This window comes from Canis lupus, chromosome 10 (genome assembly GCF_048164855.1).
Source record: "Canis lupus baileyi chromosome 10, mCanLup2.hap1, whole genome shotgun sequence".
NCBI lineage: Eukaryota > Metazoa > Chordata > Mammalia > Carnivora > Canidae > Canis > Canis lupus.
Genome location: NC_132847.1, coordinates 23,008,472 through 23,035,171, shown reverse-complemented (window position 1 = coordinate 23,035,171; position 26,700 = coordinate 23,008,472). Strand labels below are relative to the sequence as shown.

Here is a 26,700-nt window from a genome sequence, read left to right as displayed (position 1 = left end):
TTTCAGGTTATATTTCCCTAGAAGTCCTGCTTTATCCACATCCCACGGTTTTTTAGATGCAATAATTCAATTGTCCCTCATTCCAAAATACCTTACTTCTTTTGTGACTTTCTTTTGGAAATTATGTGATATACTTCTAAATCAATGGGTCAGATATTTGGAGATTTTTCTCCATCTCCTCCTATTATTGACTTCCAATTTAATTTCACTATAGTCACAAAACTCTATTTGTACTCTATGATTTTAGTAATTTGAAACTTGCCGGTACTTCTTGATGGCTCAGCATATGATCAGTTTTTATAAATGTTGAACAGACAGTTGAGGTGAATGTGCAGTTGTTGGTGAGTGTTTGATGTATGTCTTTGTCACCAACCCAGAAACTGGGTATGTGTGGTTTCCTGCTCCATTTCAAATTCTGTGTACATTTTCTTTCTTCCTTTCCTTTCCTTTTTTCCGTCCTTCTTTCCTCTCTTTATTTCAGAGATAGATGTAGGTCAAGTTTGTTAATGGCGAGGTTCAAATTTTGTAGATCCTTGCTGATTTATTTCTTCTACTTAGTCTGTCACTTAGTGACAGATGTTTCCTCAATTCTTGGACCATTTCTGTAGATTTTTCCATTTCTACTTTTAGTTTTGACTTTTTGATGTTTAAGCTATGCTATTGGTCTTCTACAAGTTTAGAATTGCTATATATATTCCTGTTAAATTGTCTATTATTATGAACCATCCCTTTTTGTCACTAATAATAATTCTTGCTTTTGGAGTCTCTTATCAACACCAGCTTTCTCCTGGTTGGAATTAATAATGTTTATCTTTTCTATCTTTTTACATTCGGCATTTTTGTATCCTTTTATTTATGGTATGTTTCTTGTAAGCAGCATATTGTTGGGTTTTAGTTTATGTATTATGTCAATCTTTGTATTTTAGTTGAATTGTTAGTCTACTTTTATTTAAATGGAATTAAATCTAGCATGTTATTATCTATATTCTTTATTCTGTTTTTTCCTACCCTTTCTTGTCTTCCTTTGGATCAGATTTTTTTGTTATCCAACTCCTTTGGTCTCATAGCACTAATTTTACCACTTTTTGAACAGTAAAAAGCCATTCTGATATTTCAGTTATGTTTGACTTCCTAACCTTTTGTGATCATATTGTCATGCATTTTCTACAAAATATATTACCTTAAAGAGCATTATTGTTGTGCTAAGCAGCCAAAAATAGATTTATCCATTTTTAACCCATACCAATGCTCTTTATTCCTTCTTGCATAAGTATGCATTCATTTGAAAAAAATTTCTTTTTGTCCAAAGTGTTCCCTTATGTTGCTCTTAGTGGTGATCTGCTGGCAGTATATTTTTTCAGTTTTTGTTTATCTAGGTATATCTTTATTTTGCCCTGTGTATACCCATATTTTCACCGGAGATAGAATTCTAGTTTTTGGAATTGTGAAGGTATCATTCCATTATTTTCATTTCTGTTATCAGTTTGATTATTTTCTTCTGCAAAGTCATCTGTGGTCTTATTGTTGCTCCTTTGTGGATGATAAGTCCTCTCCATCCCCACCACCCACCCAGTGCCTAGTTTTGAGATTTTCTTTTTGTCATTGAATATTAGACTATTTCTCTATGACTACCAAGCATTAGTTTTCTTTGTGTATTGTCTTTCTTGTGGTTTGTAGAGATTGCTAAATCTTTTTTTTTTTGAGATTGCTAAATCTTTTGCTTAATGTTTTTCATTAATTTCAGAGAAATCCTCAATCAACATCTCTTCAAATACTTATTTTGCCTTATTTTCTCCCTTCTTTCACTTTGAAACTTAAATTACATGCTTGTTGGATGTTTTCCCTGTTTCCTCTAATGTCTCTTATACTCTTTATTTTTCACTTTTTATTTTCTCCTTTCAGATCTTTAGTCTATTTTTCTGCTGATCTAGTTCCCATATTACTATTCTTCACTTTGTGTTTAATCTTCTTTCAAATCCATCTGTTGAATTCTTTGTTGTTTAAGTTCTAGAAATTTCACTTGATTCCTTTTTAATGGATTGCAATTTTATGTTGAAACTCAGCAACTTTTATTTTCCTGAACAAATGAGTCATCGTTATTCTAGAACTTGTGTTTGATAATTCTAAGATCTGATTAAAGTGTGGGTCTCACTGTCCTGTATTTTTTTATTGAATTTTAGTCATTTGATCTCATTTTCTGCCATACCTAGTAATTGTGGATTGAGTGTTGGACATTATGTTTGAAAGCTTATAAATCTGTGAATAATTTTGTCTTCCAGAGAGGATTTACTTTTTCTTTGTTAGACATAGAATACTGGCAAATCATCTTGATCTGCTAAGAATAGAAATTCTTAGAGAGTATATGATACCAATTAAAAGTCAGATGCATTTACCAGGGCCACTTTTTCTTGGAAAGCCTAATTTTTATTCCCCTAGCACCATGATAAGTACCAAAATCTATGCTTAGTTTTTCAGCTCATTTGAGGCTGATTTTTTTTTCTTATTTCTCATCCTCTTGCACTTTATATGTGCAGCTCAGACATAATCATATAATTCAAGAGGCAGCTGAGTACAGATTATTGGGCTCACTTATTTCTGGTTCCCTTTTCTAAGATTTCATACCCTTAAGTTCTAGATGCTTTGGTAGCCCTGACTCTGGTATCTTCCCAACTCAGTGAAATTTCTTTCAGCTCTTTTTTTTTTTTTTTTTTTTTGGCTTCTATGCAAAAGGACCAATGCCCCAAGGGGAAGATTAGCACCTCAGTGGACCTTTCTGTTCTCTGAATATTGGCTCTTTAAGTTCTGGCTGCATTTGTTTCTCTGACACACCTTCAAAAACTTATCTAAAATCCAACTTTTATAGTTGCTTTTAGCAGGATTGGTCTAATGCTTGTTCTTCTTTCATAGCCTGAAGTAGAAGTATCTCTCATCTAATTTCACACTACCTCTATGAATTAAGTGGAGATGTGCATAAGCTTTGTTATGTGCATAAGCTTTGAAATTTAAATCCCAGCTGGCCACTAACCTCTAAGTGAGAACTTGGACAAGCTTAACCTTTTTGACCTTTTATTTCCTCACCTTTTAATCAATATGTGAGAAATGAAGTTGAAGAGACCTTTAAAGATCAGTTAATTCCACTTATTTAAACTATTTCATAGCATAATAAAAGGGAAACTTCTGAATTGATTATAGGAAGCTGGTATCATTTTAATTCCTAAATCTGAGAAAAAAATTGCACCTAAAAATAATAAAGCAATCTCATTTATTAATATTAATGCAAAAACATATTTAAAATTCTAACAAACAGAATCCATCAATATTTTTTAAAAAGTGTATCATGATTAAGAAATACTTATTCCAGAAATACAAAGATAGGTGAATACCATGAATTCTACTAGAGCTAGGAGAAAAAGAATCATGATAATCTCCCCAAATTCAGAAACAGTTTTTGATAAAATTCAACACATATTTTATTTTTTAGTCAACAAATATGCATTGAATGTCTGCTCTATTGTATTACTGATATAGTAATATCTCTGTCAGATAGCACTGAGGATACAAGAATGAAAAAGATCCTGGCGCCATCCCAACTCACATTCCAGTGGAGGGAAATAGTCAATAAATAAACAAGTAAAAGGACAAGCTAGAACATCCATTTATTTCAAAGACTCAGTAAAATGTGCATGGATTTCATTAATATGATTAACCTACCTTGGGCCAAAAGCCAACATTTTGTTTCCCTTAATAGGAAAACACTAAACACTAAAACACTAAAGGTTTTCTTCCTGAAGTCAAAAATAAGACCAGAATTCCCGTGGATGTGCCAAGTTTCCACAACACTTAATATTAGATTGAAGAATTAGCTAAAGCAATAAGACAAGAGAAAGACGAGAGACCTAAGAATTGAAAGAGAGAAAAATCATAGCTATTTAAAGATTACATAAATATATAAAAGGAAACCCCAGAGGACTCCATGGAATAACTATGACAAACAATAGGAAGTTTAGTCAAGTGGCTGGTTAAAAATCCATATATAAAAATCAATTGTAATCATACACACAAAAAGCAATTACAAGATAAAGTGAAAGAGAAATTCTATTTATGATAACAAAATATATACAAAACAGAAATATTCAGGAGACACACAGGAAAATTATAAAATACTCTTGAAAGAAATAAAAGTCTACTTGAGCAAATGATTAAAAATACCATGTTGTTAGATAAGAAGATACAACATTATGCAGATGTCAGCTTTCCCTGAATTTATGTTTTGTACAATTGCAATAAAACATCCGTAAAGTCTTCTTCTTGATATATACAAGTTGCTCATGAGTTTCCCCTCTTCTGAAAATACTTGTTATTTCCAGGGGTGTGGTGCTGGGCCCTGCACAGAGAGCTGAGGAGCAGTGTGGGAAGGGCTGGGTTAGCTTTTTGCATGATGTGCCTTACAGCTTATGTACCTCTTCTAACACCACTCTCCATGGTCCCTCTTCTGAACCCTGACCTAGTGAGTACCTCCTCAAGAACCATCATTATAGAAGCTAATTTGGTTAACTGTGCTGTGTTGTTGGGCCACTGGTTCCATTGGTTTCCACTTAGGCCTTTGACTCATTACAGAGATGGTAGTCATAGAATATAAGTTGTGGGGGTTTAGGGGGTGGGAGATAAATGTTCAAGTGCCTCCTCCGTTTCATCCCTCCTATTGCCTCTGCTTTTTGACCCCAAAGGATGCTAGACAAGAATGCTAAGGTGTGAAAGAAAATGCCATTTGCTAAAAAAAAAAAAGTGCTGGTGCTAAATGGTCTTCTTGGTCATAATGGCAAAAGTTGGCCCAAGTTAGATATTTTATTTTCTCTTCTTTGGTTACTAGCATGGATTTTCAACTTACTCTCAATATTAGACTTTTTACCCTAAACCAGTTATTTATGATGACTTGTAGGTACTTTTTATTCATTGTGAAACCACAGTATATGTTTCCAGGCTTTCCCCTGTATTACTTCTCACCGGACCTTTTCTGCTTCCTGAGCATACCCTGTACTCTCCCATTACCTTGCCTTTTCTTAAGCCTTTCTCTCTCTCTGCTGTACCCTCCCTCCCTTACCTCTGTCTGAAAGCCTGCCCATTCTGCAGTGCTATTTCAAAGGTTCTTTTAAAAAACCCTTTTCTTTATGTATCTGCCTGAACATGAATATACTGGTATTTTTCAAGGTAAAACCACCCCTTTACTTCTCAGTAATTTGTGTTTGTTCTGTAGCCTCCTGTTCAACTATGAATGTTTTTTCTCTCTCTCTCTCTCTCTTTTTTTTCCAGCTATGAATGTTTTCAGTGCAGGAATTCTGTTTGGCTTATGTAACCTCCTCTCAAACACTTTGCTTACTGCTGTATGCATAGTGGGAAGATGAAATTGAATAAAAAAAAAATACCCAAGGCATGGACTTAATTGAGTCCAGTGGCATGGACTGCCTGTCCAAATTGTCTGTAAGATTCAACCCTTTGGAGACTACTAAGTTGAGCACAGTCAACTAGATCATGCCACTGACCCACTCAGGAGCAATGATGGTATTCATTATGAAACCACAAATCACAGCCTACTTCAGATCAGATAATTCTAGCTTCTGTCTGCTTCTGTTTGCCCCAGGCCCTATAGAACCTACAGTCTAGTTGGAAGATGTAGTATCAGTCTGGGACAGGGTCTTCCTTGATGCTTGGTACCAGTCCAGATTCCACATAAGAAAGACCATGAGAGTTGTCTCTGTTCATTAAAAACTGAATGATTGGGGCACCTGGGTGTCTCATTTGGTTGAGCATCCAACTTGATTTCAGCTCAGGTCATGATCTCAGGCTTGTGAGATGGAATCCCAAGACTGGCTCCCCACTAGGCACGGACCTGCTGAAGATTCTCTTTCTCCCTCTCCCTCTAGCCCGCTCCCCTCCCTCCCTTAAAAAATAATTTGAATAATTAATATATTTTTTGATTAAGGCCCCAAAGCAACAAGTTGTTTCCTTTTACAAGTGTGTATGTTGAGAGTTTAGTAGACCCAATGTTGCTGAATGCCATGTTCTTATGAACTTGTTCTTCTTTTTGTGAATTAATGGCTAGCAGAGGTGAGATATTTGCAAGTATCTATACATATGAATTATTCTTCAAAAACATAAGTCTTTCTTTTCTTGCAGGAGTCCAGAAGCTTTGAAGTCACAAGAAGAGAAGGTAGGGAAAATTCATTCATACCCATTTCATTCTCAGTGTTGACATTTTGGAAGTAGTTTGTTGAAGCTAGGATGAACTTCATACTGTGGTCAGCCTGTTCTTTGAAATTTCATGTGGCCTTTTCTGGGTGCTGCCTGGCACTGGCCTCTAAGGACTGTAAGAACTGAAAGCCAGAATTTCTTGAGAGAACTATGTCTTCGACTTCTAAATATCAGAAGTGGGATCTGGGGAACTGTCTTATTCACAATCATGTTTGCAGTCTTGAGAGAAGCTTCATTTTTGAGTGGAGTTTGAAGTAATTATTTGGTTTCACCTGGCAAAAACAATATCAACAATAAAAAATGGTTTATGATTTGAAGTATTTCAGTAACTGGGAGAATATCCCACTGTGAAAAATATTTGTGATTAGATTTTTACAGCTTTAGTTAAGCTGAAAGAGAAGTAACCAATTAATTTCCCCTTTGAAACAATTCCATTATGTTCATTTTCCTCGCCAATTCTCCTGGCACATTTGTTTTCCAGTCTCTGAGGTAAGTATGTATGGGTGGTAATTTCTGAAATCTTTTAGTGAAAATTGAAGTTGCCCTTACTCACTTTCAGCAATACCTACTGTCTAATAAGATGTCTTTTCTACGGTTTGTGTAATCTTTGCCAGTCATCCCTTTATTGCAGGGATAGGAGGAGGAAGTCAGAAATCAAACTGAATTCTTGCTCTAGGGTCTGGCCTTTGGTTTTAGCCTTAACGACAAACTTCTCCATAGCACTGTCTCCAAAAGAGTGGCAATCTAAAAGGTGTGAGCAAATTGCATTCTGACTCCTAAATGTAATGTATCCTTGGCTGGCTCCTAATTAGTTCTTATTTTAAGCACCATAATGAAAGACCTAGAATGGCCATGTTATCAGTATGTTTCTAGAGCTTGGAGACCTAAACCTTCTATAATCTGTATTGGTAAACTAACCTAACTGGTTGTTTGCTGCTACCCATGGGGCTGGAACCCTGGATTCAAAGGATCTGGGTAATGTGGCTCTAGGATGAACTTTGTGGCTTCCATTCCCATTTGCCATTGGCTCTGGTTTTGGGCTCAGTGTCCTCTGAACTGCATCTGTAGGGTGGACTGCGTTGTGTCGGTATCAAAAACAAATGAAATTGCATGGACATGGGTGGATCCAAAAGGACATGTTTCTTATTGATGACCATGTAAATTTTGGAAAGAACTAGCCTTAAGCAGAGAAATCAGCATGAAACTTGGTTCTGAATGTTATTTAATTCATGTCAGTAGCCCAGAGTATGGATGTTAGGAATTAATTTGTGCTATAGAATCACACATAAACCTAACTGCTCTGGAATGTCACCTGCCTTGTGTTAAAAATGTCTCTAAATAGTAAGGCTAGGACATGAGAGAACCATGTATATTTTTGCTCAGAGGCATTGAAGGGCTTGATTGAACCCCAGGCTCCAAATCCACAGGAAGATTGACATTGTTGAAGGATGAGCAGAGGGGTGGTTGAGTTGTGCTCTCCTCATCCATAACCTCCTTCTCTTTGGCAGTAGCAGCTCTCACAACTGGCTGACTGGGAGCATATGGTTTGATTGTACTGACAAATTCGTCCTGACATCACATAAACTTTTTCCCCCCATTGTGAACTGATGTCTTTCTTGATTGTTTCTGTCAAAGTTGAGTGTTTGAGAGTTCCTGAAATAGCTTAGGCCTTGATGCCAATGCTTATAACCTGGTGGCGGCCGGGGCGCCCGGGGAGGGGGAGGGTTGTGGAAGGACCTTACAGGTTGTTTCCAAGTATTTTCAGGCATGAGAATTCACTTGCTTGAATGGTGGGATTGTTAGTCTTTTCCAGAAGAGTATAGAAGTAGAAAAATTATAGAAATGCTCTGAATATTTCAATAAATTATTATTCCTACAGACAAAAATAAGACATTATTGTCTCATAATAAACACTTAAGGTTGTTTCATAGTTGGAAATGAAAGAGGAGCAAGTAAGTGACACTGAATTGTTCTGCCCAATACAGCAAGCCAGGGGCATGTTGGAGAGGTCTGGGGAAGGTAGACTCTGGGTCACACGATCCAAGATGTCTTCCTATTTTTTTGTTTTAATCATACATCTGACTGAGGAGTTCCTTCTCCATCCCAGGTTCAGTGGTACAAGTGGGTGACCAACCTCAAGTCCATGCTACATGATCTTTGGAAACTGTTGACTAAGTCTGTGAAGTAAGAAGTGAGAGGGAAGAAGATGAGCAGTGTGAATGGAGTCGAGGATAAGTCCTGGGGGTGTTGAGGATCTTTAGTGAAACTTGAATGTACTCTGTGTCTTAGACCTTCTCCCTGCCTGATTTCCAGCCTTGTCATGATTCCTAGACTGTGGCCCATTCTCTGGCCTCTAGCTTTAATCATACTATATGTGCACCCCAAGTGCTCTTAGTCCCTCATCTTTGTTGAATGCCACCTCTCCCTCATACCTTCCAACTTTTTCTTAAATTGTTTAGCTTACCCTACCTTTTCTTGGAGTTAAGGGATCCTATCAGGTCATTTCCTAAGAACAGAGAGCCTCACCTTATTCATTCCAGATTCTTCATGGCCTTAGTCCAAGATTCTAGTTGCTCAACAATTGTTTTCTGAATTAAGTGCAAGCTACACACTGCTAAATTGTGTAGCTTGATCTTTTCACTCTGATTCTGTTCCAGTGATATACAAGTGAAACACTGAGTGCCTTGACTCTAGAAAGGCACTTTTTATGGAGTGTTCTGTGGATATCCATTGGATATTCCTAATTGATCAAAGTGCTCCATCTTCAGATAAGCTTCATGTGTCCCCCTCAAAAGATATGTTGACATCCTAACTCAGAACCTGTGGATGTGACCTTATTTGGAAATAGTGTCTTGGCAGATGTACAATCAAGTTAAGATGAGATTATCCAGGTTTTTAGGAGGGGACTTAATCCAATAAGTAATATCAGAAGAAGAAAACATGGGAGAGCACCATGTAATGATGGAGTAGAGATGGGAGTGATGAGTCTATGGACCAGGGAATGCCAGGATGCCTGGCAACCACCAGAAGCTAGAAAGAAGCAAGGAAGAATTCTCTAAGCCTTCAGAGGGAGCATGGCTCTGCCAACCCCTAGATTTCTGACCTCTGGCCTTAAGAACTATGAGAAAATAAATTTCTCTTGTTGTAAACCACCCAGTTTGTAGAACTTTGTTGTGGCAGCCCTAGGAAAATAATACTCTTGAGTGCTGGACTCAATATTGAGCTAGTTGTTGAGATTTTTTTTTCACTGCAGAACCTCTTAGACTTATAAGATGCTAAATATGACTCTCAAAAGGGAGCATTTCCCAAACTTAGTTTCCCATGGTGTCTTACTTTTGTTGTATTTGATCATCTCAGGGCTGGTGTTCCATGCAATGTCCTTTGCAAATCCTGCTCTAGAGAGTTCAGGCAGAGGGAAGGCTTCCTCAATGCCCAGGATGAGCCTAGGACTCGGCACCAGTAACTTCCAAGGGCTTTGCATGGACAGAATGGTGACCTAGTAATAATGATGATGACTCCTCAGTTCTCGAGTTTTCAGAGAGCATTTACATTCTTTCCCTCCTGTGACCCTCAGCAACCCATGATAGGAGGAGAGCAGAGAGGACCTCACACATGAGACTCCTTCCTTCCTTTCCATTCTAATTTGTGGGAACAAGGACTCCCCCTGAACCAGTGTTTCTTTCTTGTGCTGATCCTCTCTCCTGTACAGTTTTCTGTACATTCATGCCCACTGCCAAGGCCAGAGAGCTGAGAAGGACTCTTGGAAGAAAACTCTCCAGGGGTTCTTTGATTCCAAGTTAGATATGGGGCAGGGTTCTCAGGAGAACCTGGAGGGAAATATATAGTATCAGTAAGTGTGGCAGGACTGCGGGACTGGTAGGCTGTCTTCTGGGAAGGGCACATGCCTATCCCAGCTGACAAGGCAAGTCCTGTATTGACCTTGTGCCCTGGGACCCACCTTTGCTAGCTGCATAGGGAAGGAGAGGTGGCTGCATCTTCATCTGCTTCCCATTGCGTGTGTTTTTACACTTCCCTGTAGATACCTACAATTTAATTTCAACTTTTAAGGCTTCAGCCAAAGGGGCCAACCTCACCTCTCCAAGACACTCCCCTGTCCACTCCGAGGGCTGGTGCTGATTGTGACTGCCAGAACTCATCTGCTCAAACCAGTACTTTTCTCTAACTGAGTCCATCACATTGAATTACAGCCAGGAGAGGACACTTGAGTGAGCTGAGCAAGTGGCCGGGATAATTCAGCCCTTGTCAGCCATCTCTCAGGAACATGGGGTGAGCTAGAAACTATTCCAGATGTCTGCGATTGTGTTATGATTAGAGGCTGTGAGTTTTGGGGTGGGAACCAATGTCATATTGTATTATCCACCCTCCCAGGGATGGCTCACTCATACCTTCTAGTCTAGAGCAGCCTGGCCTGGCTTCTAGCAGGACTGTGAGGGAGACCTGAGAGCAGGGCTGCTGCTGTCTTCCCAGAAAAAGAGAGAGGGGAGGGATAGTCACACAGCCTGGGTGGCTGTGACTCCTTAGCAATGGATATCTCCTAAATAAACATCACCTGCCAGTACCCACCGTGTGACTAGAGCCTCCCTTTCTGAAAACCCTTGGAATTAGTCCCTAATTGGAGCTGCCTCTAATAGCCCCTTTATAGTCCTCTGCATCTGGGTGAACTTCAGCTATCAAGAATTGCATTCTGTTTACCATTAATTCTGATTTTGTTTAGCAGATGTTTTCTGGATCTCTTAGTTGCCTCCATAATCTGTCTTGGTATAATGTAAACTGGCTGACTGTCTTCCATAAAACAGATTAATAAACTCCTAGCTTCTTTTGAGGTAACTTCTTTAATGGCTGCAGAGGCAGGGAGTTTAGAAGGGAGCCATCCAAATTTGACAGTGCCTGGAGTAGTAGGTCTTTTTTGAATCAAGGCTGCAATCTGGGCAAAGAGTTGCAGTTTCCTTCACCATTCTGCCCTCCGTCACATACGGTGGAGCTTGCTAGTTCTCTCTTACAGCCCCTGGGCCTCAAAAAAGGTAAGAGGGACATCTCTCTCTTTCTACTTCTGGCCCCACAGAAATGGACTCTTCTGGGTACTGCTGCCATTTTGCAGTCACTGGAAAACTATATTTTACCTACTTGCCCCGGCTTGAGTGGATGAGGAGTGGATGACATAGCTGGCTGGTGTGTTCTGGTTGAGTACAGTGATTTGATACCCAGTTTTGATCATGACCAATTGGCAGGCAGTAGAGTCCCACCTCTCTCCTTGCTCACTTTTGGGCTTTAGGTGTGTTACACAGTCTTATTGAAAACAAAGGCATTGTAATAGTCCAGACCATTAGTCCCAAGTCTGGATTACAGTCAGTGAGCCAGTTCGCCCCTGGCTAAAGCCTGAAAGTCTCATGAGACTTCAGAATCCAAAGGAGGACCTGGATAAAAGGTCAGCTAATAAAAGGCTTCTCCCTCTCTTTCCCTCCCTTGGCTTGCTGGCCTCTTCCATGAAGCCTAGCAGGACCGCTACAAGCATCCCAATTCAGTCCTGACTGCTCACCAACCCTGAGGTGCAACTGTTACCCTCAGAATGACACTGGAAAGCTCCCCTCAAGGATGCTGATTGGTCGGGCTTTGTGTCACGACTCAAGCCACAAACCAATCACCTGCAGCAGGGAGGGGTTGGGATACTGTGATTGGCCGGGTGACATTACATGGGCTCTCTTTGGCGTCTGTAAAATCACCTTTGCTCAAATGCCAGGGAATAGGTACATATTTGGGCCTCAGAGAAAGGATGCTGAGCAGCATGCAACCATTGTGCCTCATGGGCTCGTGGAGATGTCGTGGGGAGAGGTTGGGTGTGGAGAGCCCTTGGCACAGCGTGAGCAGTGGCATCAGGGCATGGTGAGGTTGGAGGCTGGTAGTCTCCATGATGTCTCTTCCTATCTTGCATGTGTAGATCTGGCCTTAGACATAGAGTGAGGAATGTCTCAGGTCACCAAGTCCATCCCTCTGTTTCTAAGCCGACTGAGTGTTACTTTGCATCATGTGGCCTATTGACCATGAAGAATTATCTGGAAATTAGTCCATTTTCCATCCTTTCTTCTGTCAGAGTCTTGAACTTTTTGCTCAAATTCTTCGATTTCACAATCAAAAGAACCAAACAACTCTCTCTTGGTGATGTCTTTAAGAGCTTAAGGACAACACATGCAAAATTTCTCTCCCCAGATTCAAGTTTCCCTGGGCAGCGGGGTCAGAATTATACTTGAGCATGACAGTTACCCACCCTTCAATTACTGCACTGGAATAAACTGGAGGGAGTGAACACAAGGGCATTTGCCAGGGATCATGCCCAGCATTAGCCAGAGGAGTCTCAGGCTGTGGGTCTCCCCAGGCTTCTGTTCCCTGAGCTTACCTGAGGTCATTCTGAAAGCCTGGGCCTGGAAAGATTAGTAGTGGCTAAGACAGCCTGAATGAGCCTGAGTTCTCATTCTGGTCCCTGCACACAATCTGCCTTGATCAGATGTCTGCCAGGCTCTGGGTTAGCGGCTGTTCCCTCCTAGCCCCTGGGCCATTTCAGCCCTCCCCTGTGATTTGGAAGAAGCAGGACCTTGCTGGCTATGGCTCTGGGCTGATGATGGCAGCTGCTCATGCTGCTGTTAGAACTGCACGTGGGTGACTCTTTGCCCAGGGCCTCAGCACTGCAGGACCCATTGTGGGCATTTATGGCCTGTGCTCTAGGGGAAGCTCTCATGGTGCCGTGTAGGGTGAGCCCTGGGAGAGCAGGGAACAAGGCTCTTTGTGGCCTCTCCTCCCCTTACACACAGCAAGCATTGAAGCCTTAGTTGCCTGGTACATCCCAGGGCCAACCTTCCTTGATTTCATATCTCCACTTGTCATAAGGCAAAATCACAGCTAAAGGAGCTGCTGGGTTATTTGGCCTAGGTCCCGTGGCTCCGGGACTGCCCCTACCCCATCCATCCAACCTGTTGCACTTATTCTCCCTGGAGCCCTAGGAAGGCTTGCGTTCCTCACAAGCATGGTCAGAGAGCTGCTATGCTCTTTCTGAGGACTTGGGGGGCCCTCAGCTAATGGGTACTGACAAGCTGCTGGTGCAGGTGAGCTAGGCTCTGTGGTACTGGTGGCGAACCATAGGGCCTTGGGAGGTCTGGGCAGGGTGACTGACCCCTGTGCAGGGAGCTGTGCCTGTCACGAAGTCTCTTTGGGGCTGTCACCACACACTGTGCATGGGTCCCTATCTGGAACTTGTAGGGGAAGAGCTCTGTTGTCTAAGGAGTCCTAACACCTGAATAGATGGCCACCATATAGGGACAGTGAGGTGAACCCTTCATGAGACAGCCGTGCCCTGCGGCGCCTTGAGCCTGCCCGCTGTGGCCCAGAGATGGGGAGACCGCACTCCCTGTAGACTTGCCATGGCCTGTCTCTGCCCTGCAGGCCTGCCCCTTTCTCTGAGAGCCCATGGTGAGGGTCGACATTTGCCATCTTCACCTGGTGCCTGGCCATCAGCCAGAAGGAATGGCCCTGCTTTTCAGGAAACCTTGAAGTTGTCTTCTCTGTATAAACATGGAAGCTCTTTTCTGGACTTGCTGAGCCATTTGCCCTAGCAATATTCTTGTGCCATCGGCAAGCCTCTGGGGTTAATTATCTGTGACTTGAAAGGCATTTGTTTCTGCCTCTTTTGTCTCATTGCGGTTCAGCTGTCTTTCTTTATTAGAAAATGAGGTACAGAGTCCAACTGGCCATTATGTTCTAATTCTCTTCTTGTCGTGAGAATTAATTCATCTTTTTAAAACCCTCTTCCAAACAAAACAAAACAAAACAAAACAAAACAAAACAAACCTGCCTTCCTATTTTCAGATTGTGTTGTCTCTTAACAAATGTCTAATCTCTCCACTTCAGTGGGAACAGAGCCAAAGCTAGAAATAATCTGCAAGGTGAGACATCCCATCAAAATGAATGAGGCCTACCAGGGCTCTCTTTTCTGGTCCCACTCACTTCTGGGGGCTCTGTGCTGCCCCGCCATCGGCCTGGTGGCCTCCTGTGGCTATGCTGAGGGCTGCATGCTGTGCCCTCTGGTGCTTGTGCTGGGTCAGTGAGCCACAGTGTTCAGAGAGGGCACTTGCTCATCAGGCAGGCAGGGTCAGGAGGTCCCATGGGTCTCTACACACTCTTTCACTCACATTTCTTCTTGGCCAGGGCTGCTGCTAGAATCCAAGAAATGCTTCGGGGTTTGCATTTTACAAAATGTTGACTGTTGCAGGAGGGAAGTTTATGAGCTTGCATTGTGCTCTCCAAGAAGTCAGAGAACATGTGCCCCCAAAATGAGCAGATTCTGATGGGCCTCTGGCTCCATGGGATGTTGACAGTAACCTGCAGCCATGGAGACCCAGGTACAGTCACCATGGTCAGATGGCCTCTGGTGCTCTTCCCCTGGGCATGTAGGCAGGCCATCACCTACGTGTCTTGTTCTCTGGAGGCCAGTGGGGAGTTCTCAGCCTCTCAGCTACCCTGTCATCCCTGCAGTGCTTCTGAAGCAACATCTGGGAAACTCATTTGATGATTATTACTTCTTAAGGAGAAATAACTTCCTGTGGAAAGTAATTCCATTCTTAGGGTTTCTTTAAGGTTCATTGGGTGCTAATGGAAGTTTCCTTGGGTGGATTGGAGTTTACTTGGTGTGCAGTGATGACAGGGTGTGGTTCTTGCCTTACATAGCATGTGCATCAGTGAATGTGTCAGTTGAGGAGATATACAAGAGTCCTTTTGACAGAAAGGCCACCTGGGTGTGCCTGCCCCTGGCCAGGCATCTCACAGATGGGCCAACGACCACGTATGAAAGTATTTGCTTGGTGTAGACCAATATGGGGGCCCCAGAGAACAACTCACTGAATGTTTTGGATGAGGTGAAGTCTCAGGGTCTTTTCTCCAGAGGATGGTTATATTGACAAAGGGTTTCCTTTTGGTTCTTAATGGCATACCCTACCAAAGGGGACATGTTGTTTCAAATAGCAAAACTCAACCCAACAAGCTCAAACAAATAGAGGACCTTATTGGCTTATGCAACTGGACAGTTGGGAATAGGGTAGAGGGGTGAGGGTGCTAGCTTCAGGCATCCTTGGTATAGGGCACAAGAACCTGGTTTCTCAATTCACCCCCTTATGGTTGACTCCTCTACATGGTAAGTGCCAGCCTCCCCATTTAGGACTCCATATCCTGTGGAAGAAAGAGAGCTTCTGATCTGGTGTTTCCTGCAGAAGAGCTAAGATCATGTGCCCGATCCTGAATCCGTGATGATCCTGGTGGGCTGCTGCATGTTTCTGGGTTCTGCACAGGTCACAGGCCAAGCCCCTGCAGTCAAGATGGCATGAGAGAGTGAGAGGTAGGTGGAGGCCCAAAGGACAACTGGGGCTCTGCCCAGTTAAGGTACCTGGATACGGGAAGGTAAAAAAAAAAAAGTCCATTCTGCATATTAGCGTTTACTCAGTTATTCCACATCTGATCGTCTAGTCTGTTATCTACTCCCAAGGGATTTGGAGTGTCTCACAGTTAAGATGAGCTTAGTCAGCATTCCCCCAGCATTTCTGGGGAAGGCTTCCCTCTTAACTTGTGGAGAAGGAAACCAGGGTCCTCCCAGGTCTGGACCCTGCTGACCAGGAGCTTGTGAGGGAGTAAGCATAGGACCCCAGATTCCTGACAGCAGGGCCCATTTGCATTGTTTGTTTGTTTTTTAATTTCAGCTGTCTCCAACCATGAGGTGTCTTGCTCCTTCACCCCCTCCCACAGTGCTAGATGCAGTGACCTGCTGGGGTGCATGGAGCCTCCCCTGGCCCAGACTGTGGGAGTGTAACTAGTCTTTCGGAGCCCCCAACATACCCTACTTTCTTGAGCCTTTTAGCCAGAGGGCATAAGGATCAAAAGCACAGGTTCAGATTCTTCCCTGAAAATGACTTCATTGTTTGCTTCTGTGAGGCTTCTCAGAAGCTTTATTTTTTTATTTTTCATTAAAAACCCCCGTCCTTCTTCCGTGGGAAGGAGGTGGGGATGGGGAGAAGGGGCACTCACTGTGCTGGCTGTTTGTGGTGGGGCGGGGGACCCAGATGAAGGACCTGGGCTTCACACGGAACCAGCGCTCTTGTTCAGAAGCCATCTTTTACTAGGGCAGCTTCTCAATTGCCCATACTTTAATTTAGGGTCAAAGTCTTACTTCACTGCCTTCATAGGAATTCCCTGGATTGGAAGAGTTCTTAATAGACGTATTTTTACTTCGAGTGTTTTACTTAATTCTCATGAGCACCCCTGACATAGGCATTGCAGTTGTATTTTATAAATAGAGAAAGATGGGGGACTCTTTTGAACACAATAGGAAAATGATCAAAGAATTTAAATGGGCTTCACTGAGGTCTGTCAGGAGAGCACATTCTCCGTGGAAATTCAGCATTGTTTGTCTAGCTGTGATTGAAATGCTCATATTCACGTATGTGGAATTATCGCTCTGCAGTTGAAGTGCCTCCAGGGTCCAGGTCGCTGGACCCTGTGTGTGTCCGCTGCCGTCAGGGAGAAAGGCCTCTACGTTCAGAAGAAATGTGCCTTAAAGAAAAAAAATAATCGCAGGTCTGGAAAATGAGTTGTCAGAGTAAAAATACATTTCAATCTGTTTGTTTTACTAATTTTAACAGTTATTTGCTCTCTCTCTCTCTCTTTCTTTTTTTTTTTTTTTTTTTTTTTTGCTGGAAGCAGCATTCCCATCCAGCTGCTTGGCTGCTGCATTTGAATTTTTATCATTTGTGTGAGTCGCTGACTATTTGGGCACAAAATGGGAGTCCTGTGGCTAAGAGGGGATGTTTATCTGATAGGGTCAGATCTAATCTCACACTTAGAAACTTCAGGTGAAAATAAAACGAGTTGTTTTTTTGGTTTTTTTTTTGTTTTTTTTTAAGGCTGCAGTTGTGTAAAGCTGTGCTAGCAAATCACTTTCTCCATATACAGAATTTAGAATAATAGCATCTTATATTTGGGTAGTATTAGGCTGCTTTTTGCTCTTTGTCATCTTATTTCCTCATTCATAAAAACCTCTACGTTAGGTAGAGGAGGATATTAGCATTGGTATCTGACAGATGAGGAAATTGATCCTCAGAGGTGGCCAGGGGTGTGTCCCAGGTCCTGCAGCCCATGGGGCGGGGCTGGAGATGATGATCATTCGTCTGAGATCCTCCCACCAGGCTGCCTCTCTCAATGTGAGTTTATAGCAGGAGTTTTCTAATGAAAACCCAGTGGAAAAGTATGGAGTTTTTAGTCCTGTTTTGGTTCTTTTAAAAATAAATTATTATAAAGACAACTTTTCTCATCTGTCAATGTAATGATCTTGTACCGTGGGGATTCAGAATATTCAAAATGTATGTGGGGGAAATGGTAAAAGTTAATCATTTTCACAGTACCTGTCTGTGGTGAGGTTTAATTATCACTTGACATATTTCACGGTTTAAAATGATGACAGTTTAAAATAGAGCCAGAGAAAGCCAGAAAATACAGTCATTACCTTGTGTCGGGTACTGTATTGGAGTAACCCCCAAATGCAGATGTTCCCCAGACAGACAGTTCTGCAGCATTTTCTGTTAGCTATAGATGTCCCAGGAATTCAAATCCAAACTAAGAACTGCATCCTGACCCTGCCGTCATCACTTAGACGGAGCTCTGGTGAAAGGTAGCAGCATGGGTTGATTCTGGCGCCTGTTTTAGATGCTAACCTCCTCGACGCCCTCCCACATCCAGATCTCTCATGGCCTTCTGCAGCACTGCTGATGAACAAGATATTCATTGTGAAGTGGGCTCTAAATGAATGAATGAATGAAAGCTATTGAAACTACAAGGAGCATGTGTCTCTCAGGGATTTACATGCCTTCCCAAGATGGAGAAGGCTGAGAAGCAGCTTCTGGTTGTGGTTGTGATTGTGCTAGTGGTTTAACAAGCTCAGTGCTGTCTGTTTGTTTAGGAAATAATTAAATAATTGTCTCTTTCCTGTGAAATTCTGGAAGAGGAGCTGTCCAAGAGCAGACCCGTCTGTCCAAATTTCAAAAACCAGTTTGGAGAGGCCCCGGGAGAGGGAGCAGATGAAGCCATCTCAGAAATGCAAATGCTGTTTGACGTCTATTAGCTCAATGCTTATCCATAGCTGACAGGCAGATCCATTAGGATGCCAGTGTCATGGATCAGAGACAGTCAGAATACGATGAGAGCCACGCTGCCACTGGCTGAGCCCCAGTGACATGATCTGAGAGCCCTCTGGATGTGCCTGGCACTCTGGCCTGGGCACCACTTCACCCCTGAATCTCATTCTCTGGTTTCCAGGTCCAGGCCTCCAGCCAGCCTTCATGGCTGCAGCCCTGCCACCAAACAACCTGCCTGAATACTGTGCCTGGTGGAGGTCATGCCCTTCTTGAGATGTCTGGCTTGCTTCTTGGTGTGGCCATTCATGGAATCATCCTTGTGCTCTAACTGCAGATCTGGAAGGTCCCTGCAGGATTGCTCATTTTCACAGGTGGAGGCACAGGCTTGAACAAGTGGAGTGAGTGGTCTGAAGCACCGTAGCTAGTGGGTGGCAGAGGTGAGACAGGAGGACTGAGCCAGGGTCCATAAACGTCTAAGCTCTGCATGGTTGGATTTCTGCAGTACCTTCCTTTTCATCCTATTCCTGGGGCCATGTTTTCCCTTCTCTGGAGGGAGGCACAGCGAGTAGCATGCCTAGATGCTCAGCCATCATTTCCTAGTTACGTATACTTTTTTCTTAAGATTTTATTTATTTATTCATGAGAGACACAGAGAGGCAGAGACACAGGCAGAGGGAGAAGCAGGCTCCATGCAGGGAGCCTGATGCAGGACTCAATCCCAGGACCCTGGGATCACACCTTGAGCTGAAGGCAGACGCTCAACCTCTGAGCCGCCCAGGCATCCCCTACCTGTGGATCTTCTGGCTGAATTTTCTAGTTAATTTTTTTTTTTTTTTACCTTGACATTTGTTTAAAATACTTCTCCATATATTGTTTTCTTGTTGAAGGGAAGGGACCAAGTGGGAGGGGGCACGTGGTGACAAATGCTGTCATGAAAGCCACACCATCAGCTTTGCTGAGTTGACTTGTTCCAACCCTCTCCATTGTCCATTGTGACCAGGTATTATGATCTGTTTTACAGAGGAAGAAGCATGTGCTTTTGAAGGATCATCAATCTGGCTGGTTGGGTGCTTCGGCTAGTGGGCAGTCCTTATAGTGGCCCTTACTGTAATGAAATATTCAGTGTCTTCTGTATGTCACTGGTGTGGCCTCCTTAGGCACATCCCTCCCCCAAACCCATCCTCAGGACTCTCAGCTCTAAGGCAGAGCTCTGAGGTCTTTTCTAAATGGTCTGCTCTTAAAAGTTTGGGAAGAGCAGGTGTCCCTGTGGCCCATTTGTGATGGGAATGGGAGCAGTGGGAAGGATTGATGGAGAGGGTAAGTCAGAGGCCAGATACTGGGAAGCTATGGGTACTCCTTGGAACAGAGGTTACAGTGCTGGTTCCAACTCTTGATCAGACTGTGAGCTACAGGCACTGTGAGGCTCTCCCTGTCCCACACTCCCATGGAGTTCAGAGGGGGGGCCATTTGGTGAGCTAGGAGACACAATGGCAAAGACCACATGGCCACTGTGGTTGGTGTCCAGAGAATGGCCAGAGCAGGAGACTCTGCCCATAGGCTGCCTCACCCTGTACCCTGTGTATGCTGGTGGCTCTGGGGCTCCACTCCCATGTTTAAGGGGCTGGGGAGCACTTTTGTCCACACTTGCCTCTTCCACACCCACCTACTGTTTTATGCCTAAACCCACTGTTACTGATTCAAACTACTATTCCTCATGAGCCCCCTCAGAGTCATTTTGGATCCCAAACAAGCCACAGAGCTTCCACCAAGCCACTTCATACCCTACCTGGGGGAACTCAGAGCCTGTCTGTCTCTTTGTAGGGCTTCTCCTAAGACCCCTGTGCCCAGTGTCTGTTCTGTATTTCTATTGTTTGACAAGTCTCAAGCTGGTGGTCCAGGGGCCAGATTCAGTTCATGGTCCTGTTTTGTTTCACTTACATAATGTTGACATTCATAGGTTTTTTTTTTTTTAATTTTTCCATTTTAAGTTGAATAATTTGCCAACATTTAAAATCAAGGACCTGGTACATACAGATCTAAATAGAGGGATAACTCTGGAAAGTGAAATGCTTCATTCACTCTGGGCCTACATGACTTCGTGGCAACAATGGGCTGGAGTGATTAGCTCTGTCCTTAGAGAGTGCACGTGTTCTCCTATTTGCCATAGTCCACACTATTCCCTAGTGTCTCCTTGATGCTGAGGCTGTCAGATGCAGTTTTGAAAAATAAATAGGAAAAAGGTGAAATACCAGAATAACCTTACACATTAAATTACCTAGTGGCCTTTGTAGGTGTTTGAGTTTTCAGCCTGTTTTATGCTCAGATTTATTATTAATCACAGCACCGTAGAGTCAGATGTCGGCAGGTGGGCAGGGGGTCAAAGACAGAGAGGGATTTAGTGTAAAAGCTGAAGTAATCCTTCATAGTCAGCCCTCCTTGAGAACTCTGGTGTGTAGACAAAGGCCAATGGTTTAGGCAGTTAAGTGTTCCATTAAAATATCTGCTTTTCTGATATTTATGCTTTGATCTGCACATATTCACTTTAGGCTACAAGTTTGCAAGTGAGTTTCCAGCTTCGTAATTAATATTTGTGCCTCTTTATGTAAGTTATATCTTTAAAATGGATCAGTTGCTTTAAGTATCTAAAAGACATTCCACATATATTATAAAGTAATTACTTTCCAAAGATATTTCCCACTGATATTTGTTACATCTAAATATACATTTACAGTACTCACTAGACCAGAATAGTTCTGATTTATATATTTTGGTCCACTGAGCTAAAAAAAAATTTTTTTTAAAGTATCTTTTTAATCAGTGTATTTATTCCAAGGATTTTCTTAGCCCCTCCAGAATCAGCCATAGTATTAGGAAACTAATAAACATGGTGTGTTTTCTGAGCTGGTTTAGAATTTAATGAGAAATGACATCTCAGCCTAACCGTGGAACATGGCTAACTTTTAATCTAGGCTCCAAAGTGTCCTAGAACCTGCAGGAGCATATTAACTCTCTCTGTGTCATGTTCTTAATATGCAAAATTCAGATGATAAACAGTTACTACCCTTGTGTAGGGAGAATTAATGCTTGCTGAATAGCAAGTATTATTTTAATAAAATAGTCTTAATTGTTTGCTTTGTACTTTTTCTGCTTTATTATTTTTATTATTTCTCTTGCCTCCGTAATTGGTAGTTATTGGGTTCTCGTTATTTCTTTATTAGTCATTTTATAAAAACTATCTTGTGATTTAGCATCCCTCCCACACGTGCTTTCACCCACATGTCATCAGCAGAGGTGGAGAGGTGGCAAACATAGCTCGCCTCTCGTGGAGCGGATGCTACAAGCAGCTCCTTGTGGCTTGCCCCTTGTGTTCAGGAGCAGTAATGCCCAGTTTGTTGGGTGCTGTGCCATGAGAGGCCGTCTGATACCCAGACACCCAGAAGACTTAGTAGAAAAACATCATTAGTATAACAGTGAGATGGCAGGACCAATAGGGTCTGCGTGGGGATAATGAGCTCCCTCCTTGTGGGAGATGAGACGTACCCCGCCAGTGAGGGTCAGGCATCGTAAGCATGCACTGACCACAGAACATGGGGAACTGTAGAAAAGAACAAGAAAATCATCACTGTGTCATGCAAAGAAACCCACAGTCCATTCAACTCCTAAGTTGACTGTTCTGTAACGTTTCCAGCCGCCATTACCTAGGGACTTTATCCTTCTTGCCTTCCTCTAGAATCTCACACCACCTATTCTTGTGTTCTCTAAAATCTCTGTGGTTTTGCAAATTGAGATATCCAGACCTTGTGAGTATGATCTAACTTAACCAGTTGTATTAGTCTGGGCACATTCCTGAAGTTCTGTGCCTTGGTTTTGTTACCTACAATATGGTAGTAATAATGCCATCCAATATGGCAGTTACATAGATTAAATACAAAAAAAAAAAAAATTGGCATAGCACTGGCCAACCTTCCAAGCAGAGCCAGTGTTAGCCATTACTGTTAGCTATGATTCAGCCCTGTTGGGGCTGGAGTTGGCTGCAGTTGTGTGTTCTCAGTGGGTCTGTAGTATGGAGAAGTAGGAGATGTTCAGTGAATGCTTGCTGAAATGAATTGGGTTAGAAAGCCTTGGATTTAGTGAACCAAGTTTTTTTTTTTTTTTTCATCAAAACTACGTAATTAGATGTACCTACTACTTCAGGAAGAGTTGACAATAATGTGAAAACTTGAGAACAATTTGTATGGGTTTTTGGCTGTGTGAGAGACTGGTTACCTTAGCTGACTCTCTCACTTAAAACAATTTAGAATGATGGACAAAACATTGAAATAATCTTTGATTGACCTCAGTGAGAAGGCAGGAAAGTAAAGCTTTCCTAAGAGTCTGAAAACTCAGTGAAAGCTCCAAATCAGGACTCTAAAGCCGCCTTTTGCTTTTGAACATACTTGCCCAAGGTGACTTGGACCTTGGCTTTTGATTCTTAGGACCTCAAGAGATATGGGGAATAGAAACCAACCCTAGGACATGTCATTTTGTTAGGAAAGCCCCTCCACTTACACTGAGATCCCGAAACCACTTTTCTAGTGTAAGGGTGGAGTTAGAAATAAATGTGCCCTGTCTTCCCTCAGGGAGGAGTGAAGAAAATTGCCTCCCTGAACCTTGGTGCTGGGTAGAGGGTCAGAATATTTCCTTTGAGAACTAGAATCATGATTTGGGTTTTTAGCTGAATTCATAAGCAAGCTGGTCTGAGAAAACCTCAAACCAAGAATTCAAGTTCATTTTTTTAAAAGATTTTATTATTTTATTTTTTACTTTTTTAGATTTATTTATTTATTTATTTATTCGTGAGAGACAGAGAGAGAGGCAGAGACACAGGCAGAGGGAGAAGCAGGCTCCATGCAGGGAGTCTGACATGGGCCTCGATCCCTGGTCTCCAGGATCAGGCCCTGGTCTGAAAGCGGCACTAAACCGCTGAGCCTCCCGGGCTGCCCTAAAAGATTTTATTGTTGTGTGACTCAATCCCGGGACCCTAAGATTATGACCTGAGCCAAAGTCAGACACTTAACTGACTGAGCCACCCAGGTGCCCCAAGAATTCAGTGTAAAGTGGTCCTGGTTGGTAGCATACTTTCAGACACATAGTAAAGCCAATACAGATCTCATCCAGAAGAATCTATCTTCAACATAGGTCTTAAATAATTTTGACCAGGTTGTATTCCACAGAACATGAGTTCACATTCAAAAATAAAAAAAACACATTATAAAATTAAAAAGACACCAAAGTGAAAACCAGTAGGAGTAGAACTTCAGATATTGGTCTTAATAGATGGAAAATAAACAAAACAAAAAACAAAGTATATTGGGAGCTGAAAGGGTATAAAAAAGGGAGCTGAAAATATGAACAAAAGAGTAAGACTCTAACAAATGACCTCGATGATTTGGACAATAGCTAAGCATAATTTCCTAGAAATGAAAATTGTAATCAGAATTGTCAGAATCACTGGATGGATTTAAGAGCAAATGAGATGTCACTGAAAAGACCCAGAAGGAATGGAAACAGAAGTCGGGATGCACACAGCATTGGGGGAGCACCCATGTACCTCGAGTGCATAAAGGAAGTTTAAGAAGACGTGCTAAGACCTATGGTAGTTCTTACAAAGTTTACTGCCCTCCATGCAGTTACATAACAAGCTTTATAAAGGGGGCCAGAAATATTCTCATATCTTTGAAGATTAACTACTTGTCTAAATAATACATGAGTAGAAGAGAAAAAAATGGGGGAATCTAACTGAACAATAACAAACAGTCCATATTGCAATTTGTGGGAGGCAGCTAGAGTGGAAATTAGAGGGAAATCCATCATCTTAAGTATTTCCATTAAAATGGAAGAAAGGGCCCACAGTTAATGAATTAAACATACAACTCACAAAGGTAGGTAAAGAATAGTGGAGTAAAACCAAAACAAAGCAGAAGAAAGTAAATAATAACAGCATTAAAAAGAAATGGGTGATATTGAAACAAGCAGCACAGCAGAAAGGATGAACGATGCTCATTCTTGGAAAGGACTAATAAAACTGACAAAACTCTGTAAGAGAATAAAGCTGGAGGGAGGGTAGCTGGGAGACAGAGAGAATAAATGCATAATATGAGAAATAAAAAGATGTAATCACTGGAGCTGCAGACATTAAAACAAAACCAGAATCTCTTTTACCAATAAATTTGGAATCTCTAATGGTCCAATTCCGCGCCCCTCCCCCCAAAAAAGGTAAAATACAACTTGCCAGAACTTAAGTAGAAATTAAAAACCCAATTAGCCTTATAATCATTAAAGAAATAGAATGAAATATTTATTTATTTATTTGTTTATTTTTAAATATTTTATTTATTATTTGACAGAGAAGGAGAAAGAGCACAAGCAGAGGGAGTGGCAGGCAGAGGGAGAGGGAGAAGCAGGCTCCCCTTGAGCAAGGGATCCTGACTCGGAACTTGATCCCAGGACCCTGAGATTATGACCTGAGCCGAAGGCAGATGCTTAACCGAATGAGCCATCCACTGCCTCAGGATCATACTTTTAACTAGAAATATTCCCACAATGATGATACCAGATCCAGATATCCATAGGATATTACCTAACATTCAAGTAGTAACTATTCCAGGATGTAGAGAAGGTATATATATGTCTGAGGCTACAGTACACTTGACACCCAAATTTTGCCGTGGAAGGAATGAAAGAAAGATAGATGTTAAAAATAGTTGTGCAAGTCCTAAGGAAAGAACTAGCAAACTGAATTTAGTTGTGTATTAATTAAAAGAGAATGAACAACAGTAATTTGGGCTTATCCCAAAATTAGAAGTTTGATTGCCACCAGAAATGACTTGATGTCTTTCACGACAGCAATGATTTTAAGTAGAAAAGTCATAGGATCATATCGCTAGATGTAGGGAAAGCATTTAAAAAATCTAATACTCATCATTTCAGAAAATTTTGAGAAAAGGAGGACTAGCATAGAGGGAAACTATTGAACTGAATAAAGCATAATTAAAAAAAACACAATTGCAGACTCATGAGTCTAATATTGAATATAATGATAACTCCCTTAGGAAAGGGGGTCACAAATATGGAACAAAGAAGATCTGGGATGTACCATTTGTTGTTGGACTGGAGTTGGAAGCATTAGTAACCAACTCAAAGTGTGCATGTAACATTCCCTAGCGTTGTCAGCTGAGATGGGCCAGATGTATGACTCTCCAACAGCAGTGAAAACTTTTAGCACCTAGATTCTCCACTAAAAGGAACCAAGACTTCTTGGTGAAGTGGCTAATTCCATTGCTGGAGCCAAAAGAGTACACAGTAAATCTGGAATATTATTTTGTTCCAGAAAGTGAGGCAGTGCTCAGACAATCATGGTGACTTGTCAAAAGGATGTTGCAGCCAGCTTGAAAGGGCTCCAAGGGGCCACATCCAGACATTTTGAGTTTAGAAAAGGAAAGAAAGAAGATAATAATGGATTTATGGCAGATTGTGTTTTCCAAAGACAGCCACAGGGGTACTGACCATTGTACATATTCTTACAATGTGCCTTGGTTACTCTTGTTGAGAAGTATAGTTGACGTTACCTCTCCCTGAAGCTGGGCAGGCTGATGGGTCTGCAAGTGATGGCATGTGACTTCCGATGCCAAGATCATAAATACAACGTAGCTTCTACCTTGCTGGGTGGAGCACTCATGCTGGAGCCCTGAGCTACCACACAAACTGTCTAACTGTTCTGAGGTCACTGTACCATGAGTAAGCCCAAATTAGCTGATGTGGAGGGACCCTGTGAACACACAATGATGCCGCACACACCCCAACCTGCCTCAGTTCCCCACTGTTGCAGCTTCAGCCACCATCTGATTATAGCTACCTTAGAGCTACTGGATTAAAACCACCTAGCTGCTCCCTTCCCAAATTTCTGACCTACAGACATACTGAGCAGTAACCAAATGCTTGCTGTTCTAAGTCACTACATTTTGTTGTGATTTGTTGCATAGCAATAGATAATCACAGTAATAGACTTTGGGACCTGGATATGCACTGGCACCATGACTACAAATCAAAGCCTGTAACATCGGTTTGGGGAGGTGGGAGGGAGCAGAAAGAGCCATGAAGAGATTGCTCGTGAAGCTTAAAGGGTCTCTGTGAGTGTTAGGAGAAACCTCAGGAACCTTGGGGAAGCTCCTAGTGAGAGCTTGAAGACAGGGAAGGAAAACAGTACTAAGAGTGAGGTGAAAGAGGACCC

The 26,700-nt window shown here is 42.1% G+C and overlaps 1 protein-coding gene across 5 annotated transcripts in view; it reads left to right on the top strand.

The window, feature by feature from the left end:
• FSTL4 (follistatin like 4) overlaps nt 1-26,700 on the top strand; it is a 398,415-nt gene that overhangs the window by 34,308 nt on the left and 337,407 nt on the right. For all 5 annotated transcript variants that reach the window (XM_072841011.1, XM_072841010.1, XM_072841007.1 and 2 more), the window contains one exon: nt 6,175-6,208. In XM_072841011.1, coding sequence (XP_072697112.1) covers nt 6,175-6,208 — 34 coding nt within the window. The remainder of the gene's footprint in view (nt 1-6,174; nt 6,209-26,700) is intronic.